General features: G+C 38.6%; 1 protein-coding gene across 6 annotated transcripts in view; it reads right to left on the minus strand.

Annotated features, from left to right (window-relative positions):
- Positions 1 to 18,178, minus strand: part of TAF2 (TATA-box binding protein associated factor 2) — an 88,307-nt gene that overhangs the window by 20,051 nt on the left and 50,078 nt on the right. For 4 of the 6 annotated variants that reach the window (XM_070802971.1, XM_070802972.1, XM_070802976.1 and 1 more), the window contains 7 exons: positions 16,213 to 16,406; positions 15,282 to 15,421; positions 12,314 to 12,383; positions 9,107 to 9,216; positions 3,555 to 3,784; positions 2,112 to 2,267; positions 1,523 to 1,628 (listed from right to left, as the gene is read on the minus strand). In XM_070802971.1, coding sequence (XP_070659072.1) covers positions 1,523 to 1,628; positions 2,112 to 2,267; positions 3,555 to 3,784; positions 9,107 to 9,216; positions 12,314 to 12,383; positions 15,282 to 15,421; positions 16,213 to 16,406 — 1,006 coding nt within the window. The remainder of the gene's footprint in view (positions 1 to 1,522; positions 1,629 to 2,111; positions 2,268 to 3,554; positions 3,785 to 9,106; positions 9,217 to 12,313; positions 12,384 to 15,281; positions 15,422 to 16,212; positions 16,407 to 18,178) is intronic. The other 2 variants (XM_070802974.1, XM_070802973.1) reach the window with 1 other exon arrangement.

The following is an 18,178-nucleotide window of genomic DNA, read 5'->3' on the forward strand; positions in this document are numbered from 1 at the left end:
AAAGATAACCACATCGAGCATGAAGTATAAATAGGATTTTCCAGTAAAAAAAAAAAACAAACAGGAATAGTACCAAAAAAAGAAAAACAGTCATATTTATAAAGAAATATATCATAAACTTGAATTATAATGATAATAATTAATAATCATTTAAAATGGTAATTATAGTTAAGTATCCTTTATCACAATGACAATAAAACAGTATATGAAGTACAGAGCATGGTGATAAATATTGATGAATTACATCTTTATGTATCAATATGGGTGAGTTTCAGCAGCATAACGTTGAGTGAAAAAAAGCTAAGTCATGTTGAGTATCACACAGTTTTCACGTAATCCAAAAACTAGGCAAAGTAAACATATAGATCATATATCTGTGTGGTACACTGTACAGAAAAGCAACAGAATGTTGAAGGAAAAACAGCTGAGATACCATTTACTTACTCGCAATGCAAAGAAGGTGAACAGAATCAGGAGAGAAGCACAGAGAGAACGGCCACAGAATGGAGAACGCCACACAGGTTAATGGGGGGTGGCGGGCTCACCAAGGCCGGCTTTCTTACTTACTGTACTTCACAACTACAAGCAAGTTACACAAAGCTTTATTTCTGAAAACGTAGAAATGTTGATGACATGAACTAGGTGTAATCTCTTCAAAAAGCATTATGGCAATAACACCAAGAGCACGAAAATCTTCTAAAGACAAGCACCTTACAATAAAGCTAAAATTCATCCTTTTACCAAAAATATATTTTAAGGGATTTATCCTAAGCATAATTTGACAAAAAAAGAAACAGAAACTTCTGTATGAAGACACTCAGAGAGAATCACTTGCATAAAATTAAAGTCTGAAACAAATGGCTGCCCACAGGGAAATAACAGGTAAATTAGAGCGTATCAGCTCGGTACTGCCTCAGGTAATGTTTTCCATAGAAAAGATTGTGATGTTTGAGAGATGTATGCAAAAATATAATATGACATGTTACATGGAACAAGCAGTCAAGAAAATAAAGTAGTTGTGTTACGGGCTGCATTAGTTGTAGTCAAGAAGTTTTATATATAATTACAGTCACATTATTAAAAAAAAAATTGATCTCTTATTTTATTTTGAGGTTAAGTCTAAACCTCAAAAAACAAAGAAACAAAAAACAGAAATTAAAGCTACTGGAAGGAATCTGATGAATGGATTTTTGAAAAAACAAATCTAGAAGTAAGCCAAATATTTAAAAAGAACCAAAACAAAGTAGAAAATCAAAAGAAATACTTGAAACAATCGTATCCCTTTGCCGCTATGTGTTATCTGGTACAGCCCTGTATTTTATCCTGGCCGCCTCTGAACTGTGCAGCTACTCTCGACAATAAGGCAGCTGGTACAGCCTGTATTTTATACTGTATTTTAGCCTGTGTTTCATCCTGGCCGCCTCTGAGCTGTGCAGCTACTCTCGACAATAAGGCAGCACACCTCCACAGTGGTGTCACGCGGCCGCTCCACCAGCCCAGTGAGCGCAGTGCACCGTCTTACCTGGAGTTGACGGCCTTTCCAGCATGTTTAAATGATGGGAGATGAATGCCTGGCTATCATGAACAGTATCCATATCAATCTCTTCCTCGTCTTGAGAACTTGAAAACTACAACACAAACAAAACAAAGGAGGAAAGGAGCCATTGTTTCACTTTATGTCCGGATTTCTGCTCTCAGGAGAGGCAGCAGAAAAGCCGCAGGATATAGCCCCAAAACATTTAAAAGGAAAAGTGGTCTCCTTCCCAGAAAGCATTAAGAGAAAGAGAAGATGACGCAGCCCAGCCTCCACAGAAGCTGACTGGGGACGACTGGACGTGCACGAGCGGCTGAGGTCTGCCCTGCGCCGTGGCGAGAAGCAGCGAGCTGCGCAGGCTGTGCACACAGAGCTCCTCCCCCAGACAGAGAAGACGCGTGTGGCAACAGAAGTCTGACCATCGGCTGCAGTGTCTTAGATGGACACTTGAGTTCTTTTACGATTTAGGCTGTCCCACCTGTTCCTGCGAAGGGAAAACCACTGCGAGTAGTCACAAGGGTGTACAAGAAGGTGAGCGCCCTACGCTGCTCATACAGGTGTAGCCTGTATGTCTTACTCTGATTTTGAGTTTGACTTTACTGCTATCCTCATTCTTCTCCAGTATTTGACCAGGCTCTAGTGGGGACCCCAGTGGTGTGTCAGCCTTCCTCTTCACTCCCTGCTGATGAGCTGACATATTACATGAGGCTTCCTTGGCAAGGTGATCATCTTCCTGTGGCAATATTCAAGATTAAAATTAGATTCCTGAAGACAAGTAGCTCATGTTATAGCTGAAAACTAAGACCTACAGCAACCATGCAGATTAGCACACGCCCAGTGCCTGAAAGTTGTCAGCAACGGGCTAGAAACGAACTTCCCCTCCCCGTCTGCTGGTCTTTCTGGGAGGAGAAGGGAGGTATGAAAGGGAACTTTTCAACTTTCCCCAGAGCATACACATTTTGGTGTTATTTCCCCTCTTATCTGGAAGACTCCAAGTATGAAAGTGGATAAATCAACATACATGGACAAGAATTAGAAACATTCATTTCCACTGGCTTATAGTCAGATACAAAAGAGCTCTTTAACGAGACTTTTTTTTTTTCTATGAAAAGATTTGTGTTACTTTATATAACCTGAACTCTAGGATACATTTTAAATTTACAAAAATAAGTATGATTATATTTCAGAAAATCTAGGTGAATAACTTCTTTTAAATGACTATTACTAACTAGCATAAAGAGAAATTCACGTTTTAAAGTGTCAAAACACCAGTAGGGTATTGCCAGGCAAGTAATCTGGTCTAAATATTGGTGAAAAATGAAGCTTGAAGCACTGGGGACATTGTGTCACCAATGAGCAAGAGGCTTCTGGAAAACTTTCTTTAAATTACAGTAAAATAATTGATATGGATCCTGAAGGTCTTTCTACAATAAAGTCTCATAATTTCATAATGCATAGTTGGAAATAAAAGTTTTTGTAAAAGCAAACACATATACATATACATAAACTAAAAAAAAACATAATGCATTTCTCCTCCCCCAATCAGCAGATTACATGTTCACTGGACCATTCATATTATCTACTTATTTACTAATGATTCAATAAGCAGTCATCAGGCACTTCTCAAATGTTTAGAATGACGCTATTAATGCCAAGTAGCAAAAAAAAGAGAAAAGTCAAGGTCCTGTGTACAGACAAGTTCGGTTAATATGTAATTGGTTAAATGTTCAATTTTCTACTACTCAAAGGAGACACTTTAGGCTCCAGCACAGAAAGTCACTGTCATCACGAGCAGTGGGTGGACTGGCACCACAGCACCTGCTGCGCTGCCGTAGGCAGCTGTCAGCAGCTCTTTAGAGACTGTCAAGTGCTGAGACAGTGTCAGCCAGCACTTTTTAAAATGGTGCGAGAAGCTGTTAGTGGCTCTAAAATCCTCTAGTTCTAAAGAAACAATTCTCTTCTTTGGAGCTCTAAATAATAAAACTATTGATACTTTTTCCGTATCACATGTGATTCTTACAGGGTTCTGAAATCCAACTAGCTGTGTGTGACTACTTGGATTCACCGCAGCTTCTTGGTTGCCTGCTATGGCCTCTGGAATGATGGTTGGATTCAAGACAGCTTTTTTCTCTTTCAAATTAAGGACCAAGCCAAGTTCTGGCAAGGGTAAGCAGGAAGGTCTACTGAGGCCAAAAAGCGTGAAGTACAAGTCCACAGCGCCACACCGCAACCTCCAGTCGTGTGAAGTGCCTAGGAAACAAACAACAGCAATAACAAAAGGTCAGCGTGCACATCTATCCACACGTGTAGATGTCCAGAACCTGTACAAACGGAAGGGAACAGAGGGTTATGATGCCTAAAAGGAGCTGCCTACTGCCCTAGGCCCCAGTGGCAAGCCCTCTACTGTAAAGATGCTTCCTACCTTAATACCAGGTACCTACACAGTCACAGAAACCATAAATGTTCTAAGGAAATACTGAATTTTACAACTGAAAAAAATCTAATTCTTTCATTCTCCTACGAAATAAAAATTAGACACCTACTATATTTAAAATCTGAAAGTAATAAATTTGAGCATTAGAATTTGTTTCCAGGAGTAGCATTCATGAGGCTCTTGGTGTACCATCTTCCTAACATGCTATTAAAGATGAAAATCAGACAAGGTGAACAGGGAATGAATGAACGTGGAGCAGTTAACCAAGGAGGAGGAATTAAAAGGAAGATTTAAAGCCAGAAAAAAAAAATACTATTTTTGGAGTATTAGACTTATACTGGGCTTTTCTGGTGGCTCAGATGATAAAGAATCTGCCTGCAATTCAGGAGACCTGCGTTTGATCACTGGGTTGGGAAGATCCCCTGGAGAAGGGAATGGCAACCCACTCCAGTATTCTGGCTGGAGAATTCCATGGACAGAGGAGCCTGGTGGGCTACAGTCCACGGGGTCGCAAAGAGTCAGAACTGGTCCACATTCATTCATTCTCTGTTCACCTTGTCCGATTTTCTTCTTTAATAGCATGTTAGGAAGATGGTACACCAAGAACCTTCATGAACCCCACTGAACCCTACACTGGAAACAAATTCTAATGCTCAAATTTACTACTTTCAGATTTTAAATATGGTAAGAAACCCTACGACTATTTGAAACAACACAAGTCTAATCTCAGATTTATTGTAGAAGTGTCTGTTCAATACCTACATATTTGTGCTGTTCTACTAGGAACGTGTTAAAAAAAAACAAACAAACCAGCAAACAGCAGAGATGGCTACAGGCTGGTAACAGAGATGGTAACTTGTATTGGCCAGAGGAAAGCTGCATCTGCAGAAACTCAGTCTAAGGCGGCTGAGAGACTTCTCAGCTTCTCTGATGAGTATCCGTGTTTCCACCTCTGAAATCGGGGTTGTGGTCTCAGAGTATACCTCACCCCACAACAATGGCGGACCAGAGCCGGGAACGCCAGAACTCCTCCCGCGCGCCTTTCAGTCCCGGTGGGGCATTCCAGGTGGGCACTGCCACCACACAGAGCTGCCAGGATGAGATTATCACCTAGGGTCAGATAGTGACTATGGTTTCTAGCCAGAATTTAAAATGACCTAGAGAATTCAAAACAGCTGAGAAGAAATATTCTTCTAGACAAGAAAAATAAACCACATAAATAATTTTGGCCAAGAACGAGGGTTTCAGAAGAGTACCACAATGTTTTAAAAAAGAGGCACAAAAAGGAAAGACATTGCTACAGTAAATTCATGACAGTTAATAATTTTAAGTTTTGTGGTTTTCAACAACAAATATTAGAATAAGTAAATAAACTGCAATCAAGTAATGATTTTCATGAGATATACTCTAACAGACCCTGGGTCAGGAAGATCCTCTGGAGAAGGAAATGGCAACCCACTGCAGTATTCCTGCCAGGAAAATCCCATGGAAAGAGGAGCCTGGCGGGCTACAGTCTGTGAGATGGCAGAAGAGTCAGACCTGATTTAGCAACTGAACAGCAACCATAACACGTAAGTAACTATGACATTAACATGGGTGTGTACTTTCAATCGTCAGAGGAGTCACAATTTTACAGAGCTCATACTATATATACTCCTCTGTATTAGGCACTTTGCACATCAGGAAACAACTGTCAGTCTTACTTGAGACATCTTCGATTTTGCTACCATGTGGTAAGGTAACAGCAGATGCACAATACTGCTCAAGAGCTCTGAGAAGCATGAGAGAAACCAGAAATGGGAACAGTACAGAGAGAAGGTAAGGATTTTACACTGGAAATCCATTTCTTTCTCTGGAATATCCATACCTGGACACTTTACTGGACTGAAATTGCCCCATGTTTTGGGGGCCCTCATTACTGTCCTCCTCCATGCTTTTCACACATGGAAAGGTTCCACAGAGGACAGGGATCGGATTCCTGGACCTTCATCACAGAGGCTGGAGGAAATCAGCCCTCTGAAGAACAGAATGAAGGCTGCCGAAACAGCGAGCCCTCCGTGTCTGCCACTCGGGGTAGAGCAGGAAAAGACGCCCACCTCAGACGTTCTGTCAGTAAGGAAACCAGAACGGCTTAGGGCGCACTTACGACTGGAATAAGGCTAAAGCTTGGAGGGGAGTGTTGCCCAATTACGTCAACTGCAAATAACGATTCTGGAATCTTTATACACTGTAGACGACGTCGAAGCCAGTCATGAAACGGAGTAGGAACTCTTAAAAAGTTTTTTTTAAAGAAGCATTATCTCAGTTTTAAAAAGCAGGTGGGAAATGTATATTCTGATGAGCCGGGGCATCCTGTTCCTGAGGGTCAGCTGAGGACCGCGAGACGGCACGGGGCATGAAGGCTGCTGAGAGTCCCCAGCCCCTAGAGCAGGCACGCTGCTCCTGTGTGTTTCCGTGTGGCTTTGGGTCTGGGTCGGTAACGCTTCAGGGCCTTCAATCTGGATGGAGGAGGCAGCACTGCTCTATTCTTATGGGGGGACCTTGACTGTTCCCCCTCCTCAAAAATCTGAGTTATAAATATTACAACTTAAGGCTGATAGGATGGAGTTAAAAAATAAGCAGTGCTTCTGTTAAAATTATAAAACAGGAAAAAAATGAGAACATTGTATTTTAAAACCATGGGATAAAATCTTAAAACGGTTGTCACTTTACAGTGGCATTAAGTGGCAGAGTCAGAAAGGATGGATGGGAAGATCAGACTGACCACACGACAGTCATGCTCGTGGAGCCTAACTGTACACATTTCTAGGCTTCTGTCATCAAAATGACGAGTTTACTGCAAAATATCCTCGGGACTTCCCTGGCGGTCCAGTGTTAGGACTCTAAGCTTCCACTGCAGGGTTCATGGGCTCAATCCCTTGTCAGGGAATCAAGATTTTATAAGCACGACCAAGGAAAAGAAAAACGTCCTGAAAACGGTGCCTTGATCAGCGTTAAAAGCAATCACCTCAGAAAATGAAGGAATGATCTTTTCTAAGATCAGATTTGTGATCTGAGGGATTTGTCTTCAGATACTTTCTGATTTAAGCAGAGACCATCCACCCTGAGCACTGCCTCTCTGGCTCAGGCCAGCAGGGCGGGTCCCAAAGCATAACTGCAAATGATAATCCAAGGGCAGCTGCTACCTGAGGGAAGGATCACGGGGGAGGGATACATGAGTGTTCCTTGCCATTTAAGTGATTTGAGTTGGGAGGGGTAGCTGGCAGATTAAATAACAAGTCTTCAGAATGCTGCTGCTGAGTAAAAACCAGAATTCTCTAGGCAATCAGTCTTCCCTGTCTAATGCCCAATGTTCTCCAAAAACATTAAAAAGAAAAAAACAAAAAACCTTCTCCGTTATCTGAGCCATTCCCACTGTTCATACTGTTCTGTCCCCTTTATTTACACATCTGAAGAGCAAGAGCAAAAACTGTTTATGCCGATGGCTTCACGGATCTGTTCTGTTTAGATTATTAGCACAGAGAATTCCAAACCAAAGCAGTAACTGTACTTTATTCTGAACACTAGCAAAAATAAATACTAAACATCAATCAGAGCTTGAATTTGTATAACCACCATCTTCCAATGGAGTTCAAACATTTTAATAGAGATTGCCCCATTAACCTTAAACACATTTATTTTGCCCATGAAACCTTCCCTAAGAAGTGATATGTGACTTCTTCGTACTTCATTATGACTGTCTGTCAAGTTGCACTCCCTCACAATCATGGAATCATGCATTCTTGCTAAGAATATACTCAACACAGTACAGTTCATGTCACATGCTGCTGCTAAGCCGCTTCAGTCGTGCCCGACTCTGTGCAACCCCATAGACGGCAGCCCACCAAGCTCCCCCGTCCCTGGGATTCTCCAGGCAACAACATTGGACTGGGTTGCCATTTCCTTCTCCAGTGCATGAAAGTGAAAAGTGAAAGTGAAGTTGCTCAGTCGTGTCCTACTCTTCACGACCCCATGGACTGCAGCCCACCAGGCTCCTCCACCCATGGGATTTTCCAAGGAAGAGTACTGGAGGGGGTTGTCATGTCACATTTTAACTGCTGAATGATCCTGTACAAGTTCATGAAGTAGTCACTAATGAGATAGGCAAGCAAGTTATCTTCCAATACTTTAGAGAGAAGGTAAAGCAACATATTTATTAAAATAAATACCCACTGCTCCCTCACCATCTATCTGTAGCAACTTCTCTCTAAGCCAAACACTTTCAGTCTAGCTTTAGATTGAATTTTAAATCAAAGCCAATATTACAATTTCAACATATCGGAGACATAAAGCAAATTTTCTTTACATATATATTACAGTTACAATCCTACAGGAAAAGATCAGTGATTCAATTAAACAAAAATGTCAAAGAATATAAACACTTTACAAAACAGAAACTAGATAGCTCACATATATGAGAAGTACTCAACATAGTATCATTAGTATGTTAGCGTAACAACCTTTCAAGCACTTAATATGAACTAGTTACTGCATTTTACAAATAATAACTCATTTAATTTTCAGTTTGCAGAAGTACCTCTATTTTAAAATGAGAAATTCATGGGCTTAGACAAGTCACACTGAGAGCAAGTCATTCAGCTGAGGTTTAATCCTCAGCAAACTGGTTCCAGAGCTCATGCCTGGGAGCACTGACCGCCTCCTGACTGCACTCAGATAATGTAAATTAAAACTGTGACGATGAGATGCCATGGTCTCTACGGTGTAGAAAGCTAACACTGTATACCGCCCTGAAAAGGGTACGTGAGGAATTGGTTACCTCTGGGAAAGGCCACCAGGAGGACTACCGAAAAGAGAAAGAAGACTTATTTTTCCACCCTCTGTGACCTTCTGAAATAAACATAACAGTAAGACTGTGCAAGTTCATGTTTATAGATCTTTAAACATCTGAGACACTCTCACTAAATTAGTATTTCTGTTTCCTCAACTACCCTGTGGGGCAAAGTGTGTGGCTATGCCCTGAGCACATGTTACTGCAGCCACCACTGTGAAGGTAAGTACGGTAAGCAGTCTCCTTAAAAAAAATAAAATGAAAAAACTCCAATAATAAAAAGCTTTTTTAAAAGCCACTGCTCTCTTACCAGAATTCATAAGTTTCCAAAGTTGATCTACCAACGCTTCATTGCATAAGGGAGACTCCATGCTCTTAGTAAAGGGTGGGTTTTTAGTCAACATATTTAGAATTTTATGTCTGAAAGATAAAGAAAAATCAAATTTTTGCTAACTGTGAAATAAAAACATTTGAAAACTATCTCAAGTTTCTCCATCTTATTTTATCACCTCTCTTCTTAGACTAAGAACTTTCACAAACATTTAAAAATTATTCAACAGCTTGAAGTTTTTTTCTACATACAGTTGTCACTACAGAGATAAAATCACTTTTCTTTAACATATGAATTAAGTTAAACATACATATGATTAGAAGGGGAAAGTACAATACATGTAATACACATGACCACCACCTGCTTAACACACATGTGATTAACCATATACAGGTGTCATACTAAACGCTATGATGCAGTGGCAAAAGACAACAGTCTCTGTCTTTTTAAAATTTATGTTCCCATGGGGGAGACACAGGCTAAAAAATTTAAACTATAAATTAATATTTATATACATGGGTAGTGTGTATATACCGGGGTAAAGGAACAACTGTAGGATTTTATGGACAATTATTACTTGATGAACCTAACCTGGAGCAGGGACTCAAGCAAGTACCTTATAGAGATGATGTTCAACGTAGCTCTAAAGCATAAAGGGGTAATTACACGTAGTTAGTTTCTTTTCCTCCAAATTTTAAGGTTTCAGTCCCCCAATTCTGCAGAGCTTTATCTAACTCTAGTGATCTATCTAAATCAGTAATCCTGATATACACAATAACAAAGAATTTTTAATGTTAAAAGAGAGAAATTTTAAAAATCTGTACTTTTTAAAAGAATCAGTTCTTATTAAAGGCCATTTTACTATTAGGAGTTTAAAAATCAACCAAAAGCCATAAAAATAAAATGCTGTATTTGAGGCAGGAGAGATGAATGTCACTGATGTTAAGAGAGACAGAAATAGCAGAAATAGAAATGTTTGCCTATCTTTAAGACTAAGAATACCATCCCGTTAACAGCAGAACACAGCAGTTCTATATGCTGGGTACTCCGGGAGTGTAAATACTAGAACAGATCGGAGGCTGTCAGAGGCAGGGGTGGGGGTGGGTGACACAGGTGGACGGGATCAAGGGGTACAAATCCCCGCTCATCTTATACAGTAAGTCATGAGGGGATAACGTGGTGACTACAGTTAGTAACAACTGTGTTGCATATTTGAAAGATGCTAAGAGAACAGATCTTGAAAGTTCCTATAAGAAAAAATACTTGTAATTATGTATGGTAATGGATGTTAACCAAACTTATGATGGTGATCATTTTTCAAACTATACAAATAGAGAATCAATATGCTGTGTGCCTGAAACTGTCAATTATACCTCAACAGAGACAGAGAGGAAGGGAGGGAGGAAAGAGAAGGTAACGATGACAGAGAAAAGGACGAAGTTTCTATTCAAAGTATAAAAACCAGAGGGGGGAAAACCCACAAAAAATATAGCGACTGATGTCCCAAGACACCAAGTAACACACATACAATGCCATTAATGTGGTAACACTCCTATCCTGTAATCATTCACTGCTATTAAAGCTTTTTAAAGACGTGCTGACCTTTTTTAACTGTAACTATGAGCTGGATGATATGAAGTAAAGCCTAAGAGGTTCCCTATTGGTGATAGAAATAAACCGTATCAATTATGAAGTAAACATGTCAAATACAATCACGAATGTATCTTTAAATAGATTTTCAGTTCACAGTATAAATAAATGTTCTTGAAACTTGAATATCATGAGCTCCACAACATTTCAAAAGCAATCAGACTGTATAGTATCTAATTTAGAAATACAACTTCAAATATTATATAAAATGGTCTTCAAAACGCAGTTTTGAGATGTCAGAAGTATGTGCCTTAATGTTAGTTCTTGATGTGACTTGAAAACATAAATGAACACATGACAAGCTACATTTATAATTTCTGTCCTACTTGCCATCAGCAGCATCTTATAAACTTTCAAATGCATGAGCTCTACCAGAAAACAGACGAGGCTGGCTTCCTGCCGACTCTCTTTCATGTAAACATGCACTTCAGAACGGGTGATTATGAGATTTTTGTCCACATCAACCTTGTCCTTCATATATATATATCAATCCAAGGACAAATTATTTATAATAAAATTCAGATCACAAATCAAGAACCATGAAATAAAAACAGCAAAACTGTACAAAGAATATTTTTTAATAACCATTGCTTAAAACACTGAAATACACAAGGTGGCTTAACCAGGAACCTGCTACAACTAACCTGAAAAACAACTGCTGCTCAAAGGTTTCCCCGTTAGGAGCTGAGATCACCTACGTGTGCCTCACAGCGCGACGCGCTCCAGTGAGGTTAAAAGGCAGAGTGGATCTGTCTGCCTTTTCAGAAGAAAATACCCGCCAAGTGATGTGCAAACTTGAGCAAGACGAGGCTTCTGGGTCTATGTTCTCGTTTCCAGTTGGAATGGCTAAAATCTAAATTATTTTCCAGCTTTCAAATTTCATTTTATGAAACTGAATTATTACAACAAATGAACACAAATTTGAGTCTATTAGGTATAAAGAAAGGAAAACAGATATAGTAAAAAGTTTTAATCCTGCTTAAATACACTATAAGTATCCTACTTTGCAAAAGCAAGCAGCAGAAATGAACAAAATGAAGAGAATACAAAAATGAAAATAGTTACTAAGTCAGGACTGGAATTTTAATTTCCCTTATTTTCTAAATTTTTAACAATGTTGTGTTACATTTTTTGATCCTAAATGCATTTATTAAAAATTAGGATTTTATATGAGCAAGAAATGGAACAAATGGGACACAACAAAACACTGTTCTTATTTACTTTCAAAATACAGTGTATCAATTGATAAAGAGGTTTTATGATTTTTTTGATACATAAGGGATTTTCCCATGTGTACTAAAAAGGGTTACATAAGCTCTTCTTTAAATTACAATAGAAATCATGTGTAAAATTCAGGGAATTAATATATCTTTTAAAGTATCTTTCCAAAGGCAAACCAAATAAAAAACGGCATGAGTACCTGAATAAGGTACTCCTGTATTTTCAAAAACTAAGACTTAACTCCATGTATAATTTTCTGAAATTACTTACTTCATGATTTATAAAAACAAAATATTATAGCACAAAAACACTAACCTTACATAGGGTACAGGGTCATTCTGAACCATGGTAAGTAGCCACTGCAATTCTTCATAACTCCTGTCCACTGAAAACAAAAACAAGGAAACGTACTTGTGGTAATTGTCACACATTAAACACGTGACAAGCAAGGAGCTCACACTTACTATGTAGGGCTCTGTCTCAGCCAGGTCTCTGATCAGAAATGAAGGATGTAGGTAATTTCTTACATTTTTAATGCAAGAGGCTACTTTGCAAGTTTTACAACTTGCATCTGTGCCATCTACAGCTGTGCCATCTATGCAGTCAAAGCATCAAAAACAGGACCAACCGTGTATTTTCCACTTAGGTTCAAATCAATGGCGAATACAACATAAGACAAAAGTGTAATTTATTAGAGCCCTAAATCAGAGATGAATAACTCTAAATGGAAATGTGTTTAAATCGAAGTGTGTTTCTAGATGCTCAGATCAAATTACAGAGGTTTGCTATTCAACGGTGTCTCAGTTGAATCACACAGTGAACCGCTGCTGCCCAAGTGGTTTATTTAAGAGCAGCCTTAACTTTTCAGTACAACATAAAAAACAGCTATAAAAACCAGTACTATGATTAACTTTAACAAAATTCACTATTTCCATTTACCTTTTAAAAAAGTATTATATTTATGATTTGAAAACCTTTATTTTCAGGATTTAATTTCTAATATTTTCCATTCTTTTCCTCTCTTTGTGACCCAATGACTTGCAGCACGCCAGGCCTCCCTGTCCATCACCAACTCCCAGAGTTCACTCAAACTCACGTCCATTGAGTCAGTGATGCCATCCAACCATCTCATCCTCTGAGGTCCCCTTCTCCTCATGCCCCCAATCTCTCCTAGCATCAGAGTCTTTTCCAATGAGTCAACTCTTCGCATGAGGTGGCCAAAGTACTGGAGTTTCAGCTTTAGCATTATTCCTTCCAAAGAAATCCCAGGGCTGATCTCCTTTAGGATGGACTGGTTGGATCTCCTTGCAGTCCAAGGGACTCTCAAGAGTCTTCTCCAACACCACAGTTCAAAAGCATCAATTCTTCGGTGCTCAGCTTTCTTCACAGTCCAACTCTCACATCCATACACAACCACAGGAAAAACCACAGCCTTGACTAGACAGACCTTTGTTGGCAAAGTAATGTCTCTGCTTTTGAATATGCTATCTAGGTTGGTCATAACTTTCCTTCCAAGGAGTAAGCATCTTTTAATTTCATGGCTGCAATCACCATCTGCAGTGATTCTGGAGCCCCCCAAAATAAAGTCTGACACTGTTTCCACTGTTTCCCCATCTATTTCCCATGAAGTGATGGGACCGGATGCCATGATCTTGGTTTTCTGAATGTTGAGCTTTAAGCCAACTTTTTCACTCTGCTCTTTCACTTTCATCAAGAGGCTTTTTAGCTCCTCTTCACTTTCTGCCTTACCCTGTTATAATTTCTTTTGAGAAGCAGTATTCCTACTGAAATTTACACAAAAATATAAGGATTTGCGTATATTTTCTTCTACTTAATATGTAAAATTTAAGCAATCCTCTCTTTACACAGTTAGATAAGAAATTACCATAACTTCTTTATTCCCCACATTTTAGTATCATCTGGAACTTTAGATTTATACATTTCTTATATTTGCATATTATTTTTTAAGACTATGTTTTGAAATTTGCATTAAATTTTACATGTTAACAAGTATTTAAGCTTAGCTCTTTAGTTTATAGGAACAGATGCCTGGCATTTCACTGGGAATTTCATATCACACTTTCATCAATCTTGAGTTATTATTTTGGTTCACCTCCAGATCAGCTGAAAATTTTCTTGGGAAAAAATTTTTTCAGCACTCCATGGTATGCAGAACTTCCCCAGCCAGGGGTCAAACCTGTGCCCCCTGCACTGAAAGCATGGATGGGGACCACTGAATAAGACCAGGAATTTTGTTTTTAAAAATATTACATATAGGATATGGTCTTCTAGGTCTTCAAGGATACATGAACAACAATTTAGCAAAGCAGAGAATCTTAGATCGTAATTTCCCCTAAACATCATGTTGGCCTGTGCTGTCTTTCGAATTCTTCATACTCTGAAGAATTTATAGGCTACATTATTTTTTTACCTTGTACAATAAATGGGTTCTGACGCTTCTAGGAATAGTTAGAAATTTACAGACTTTTCCTTAATTTTAAAATTTTAAACTTCATAAGAGTCTAGCTTAGGTCAGTCTCATTTACACTCTTTCAAAGTATCCTATTATTTCTTGGATAATAGGATACATCCTATTATTTCTTCCGCCTATTATTCTTCAAGACAATTTTTTTTTTAATATTTTATCTCAACGTACTTTCCCCTCTGTATTTCTGACAATGTTCTGAATATGTAATATTCCCTTATTCACTTTTTTCCTTCTTTTTTTTTCCAGCTTCATGAAGCCTTGTTTACCCCTCTCCTGAAGTCCCCACTCACACCTGTTCCCCCTCAGTATGTATTTATTGGCTGTGCTGGGTCCCCGCTGTGGCATGTGAGACCCAGCTTCCTGAGCAGGGATGGAAGCCAGGCTCCTGTGCTAGGAGCATGGGGTCTCAGCCTCTGGACCGTGCGGGAAGTCCCCGACTGTTAGCTCTTCTTCGACTTTTGCAGAGAAAACTTCTGACAGGTACAAAATGTTTTCTTGAATTCTTATATAATTAGAAATTTCTTCCAAGATATCTTGAAATAACATGTTCATTAAGGCTACAGAATGATGCACAGACTTTTTGGAAAGACCAAAGGTATCTATCTATAATTTTATTCTTTTCTCCCATTTACAAATTCTTATATGAATTCTATATTTACCAAAAATTCTAAATCAGTGAGTTAATTAAAAATCAAGATATCTGTATGTACATACTATGAAAATGCTAATGACTAAATAGTAAATGGTAAACAATTCTTTCTAAAATGATATAAGCATATATTTCTAAAGCATTACCTTTAGTGTAATCAACCACCGCTTCCAAAGCTGCTATCCTAATGTCCACAAAATGGCCATATTCTGCGTAAGATTTAAAAAGAGATGGATCACTGGGCACATGTCCGTTCTTCTGAAGCACTCGTATGGCTCTCAAACAACTAGGAAAATAGGATTTATAGTTAAATACTTTTGTTAAAGTATTTTGAATTAAACTTATTTCCTAGGAATTTAAAATAATCTGTAACAATAAACTGAAAAATTGATGTAATCTGAATCCTCTTTTTAATTCTTTAACACTCGGCTTTTATAATGACTCTAAAAAACTCTATTAAAAGAAAACACATTTCAAAACTTTGGAAATCTAATTTCAGGTATTATATTTATAACAGGAACACACTACAGAAAAATGTATTTAGCATAAAATATAACTTAAATAAAGTACTCTTTCTAAAAATTTTAGTGATACAAACATAGTTTATTCACTAACATATATGGAAAGCTAAGACTTTATATTGCTGAATCAGTAAATCATCAATTGTTTTTAGCAAATTCCTAATGAAACAGATAAAACCTGTTGATAGTCATGTTACAAAAAATATGAGAGAAGCAAAAAATTTTAAAAGAAGCCTAATAATAGAGGGATGTTTAAACTATATCCAATGGGATAAAAGCTTATGCAGATGCTTATGAATAATTTCCGATGACATGAGGAAGTGTTCATGACATAAGTAGAATATAAAAAATATATATATGTCAAAAATTAAAAATTGATATAGTTATCACAGGAAAAAATTTAGAAGACTTTCTCCAAAAGAGTAATAATTTACCCATGGATGGTAGACTCATATTAGATTTTTTTTTTACTTTCTCTATTTTTTATGAAAATAAATTTCTCTAATAATTATAAAAGCAAGTAACTTTAAGAAGCAAATATGAAGAATCATTATACCTGACAGTGATGGTGTGCCTGTAACTTGGAAGAAGTTTTTCCATGTTCAAAAACCTAGTGATTTCTTCAAGAATGAGCCGCACGTCCGGATTTAAGTTATCCAAAGTTCGAACTTCATTATTCACACTGACTGCCGGCGTAACAGAGTTGGCAAGGGCATCAATCATCTCTGCACGATAATAGTTATCTGAAAACTAAGCCAAGAAACAATTATGAGACGATGATAAATTTACACTTCTTTTCAAAAGTGAATGAAATAAAATATAACTTTAAAAACATAATTTATCTGCAAAGACAAGCAAGTTTTCAGGTAAGTATTCAACACTGTCCTTTGGCGTAGAGTCACATATCGGAAAAAAGAGTGAGAGAGACTTACTTAATAGTAACACACTAGCTACTAGGGCAGGGAGCAACAGACTGCGCCCAACAGGAAGGAGAGTGTCCAGGCCGTGTGCTGTCACCCTGCTCATTTAACTTATACGCAGAGCACATCATGAGAAACACTGGGCTGGAAGAAGCACAAGCTGGAATCAAGACTGACGGGAGAAATATTAATAACCTCAGATATGCAGATGACACCACCCTTATGGCAGAAAGTGAAGAGAAGCTAAAGAGCATCTTGATGAAAGTGAAAGAGGAGCGTGAAAAAGTTGGCTTAAAGCTCAGCATTCAGAAAACTAAGATCATGGCATCCGGTCCCATCACTTCATGGGAAATAGATGGGCAAACAGTGGAAACAGTGTCAGACTTTATTTTTCTGGGCTCCAAAATCACTGCAGACGGTGACTGAAGCCATGAAATTAAAAGACACTTGCTCTTTGGAAGAAAAGCTATGACCAACCTAGATAGCATATTGAAAAGCAGAGACATTATTTTGCCAACAAAGGTCTGTCTAGTCAAGGCTATGGTTTTTCCAGTGGTCATATATGGATATGAGAGTTGGACTGTGAAGAAAGCTGAGCGCTGAAGAATTGATGCTCTTTAACTGTGGTGTTGGAGAAGACTCTGAAAGTCCCTTGGACTGCAAGGAGATCCAACCAGTCCATTCTGAAGGAGATCAGTCCTGGGTGTTCACTGGAAGGACTGATGTTGAAGCTGAAACTCCAGTACTTTGGCCACCTGATGGGAAGAGTTGACTCATTGGAAAAGACTCTGATGCTGGGAGGGATTGGGGGCAGGAGGAGAAGGGGATGACAGAGGATGAGATGGCTGGATGGCATCACCGACTCGATGGACATGGGTTTGGGTGCACTCCAGGAGCTGCTGATGGACAGGGAGGCCTGGCGTGCTGTGGTTCATGGGGTCTCAAGGAGTCGGACACGACTGAGCGACTGAAGAATGGAACTGAAGACACTAGCTTGTTGACGAATGTTTACTACATGTAAGGCACGCTCATAGTGATCTAGCCAGATACGTCTAAAAGGAAGACTGCAGTTCACAAATCGTGCTGGTAATACAGAGTTTCGAATCAGCTATTTCTGTGTTCCACTCTCAACTAAGACATCTAACCAAGGGTCACCAGATATCTGCAGAAAGCATCAACATAGAGACCAGAACAAAGCGGGGAAAGCAGCTTGGAGGAAATAAGAATGTGCAAAGAAACGAAAACCAGTAGAGGGAAAAAAGTTCAAAAGTTATCATTAACATAGTCTGAGAAATAACCAATGATATGCCTTCCAACAGCATAATACATGTTTAAAAGAAAGAAATATGCAGGCAATCAGAATCAAAATTAAATTGGAATATAAAATGGAAAAAAAAAAACTTGAAATTTTGAGCAAAAAAGTTAAAAAATAGGAAAGAATGCACAAGGAAGCTGGAGGGCTGGTGTAGAAGAGAATAGGAGTTGTAGCAAAAGAAGCAGAGAAAATGGAGGAAACTATCCCCCGAAATGAATGAAATTTCTAAATCCATATCCCAGTCAATTCCCAGAAGACTAATTTAATTGAAAGCAATCCCAGCTGAC

The sequence above is a fragment of the Bos indicus genome, chromosome 14 (genome assembly GCF_029378745.1).
Source record: "Bos indicus isolate NIAB-ARS_2022 breed Sahiwal x Tharparkar chromosome 14, NIAB-ARS_B.indTharparkar_mat_pri_1.0, whole genome shotgun sequence".
NCBI lineage: Eukaryota > Metazoa > Chordata > Mammalia > Artiodactyla > Bovidae > Bos > Bos indicus.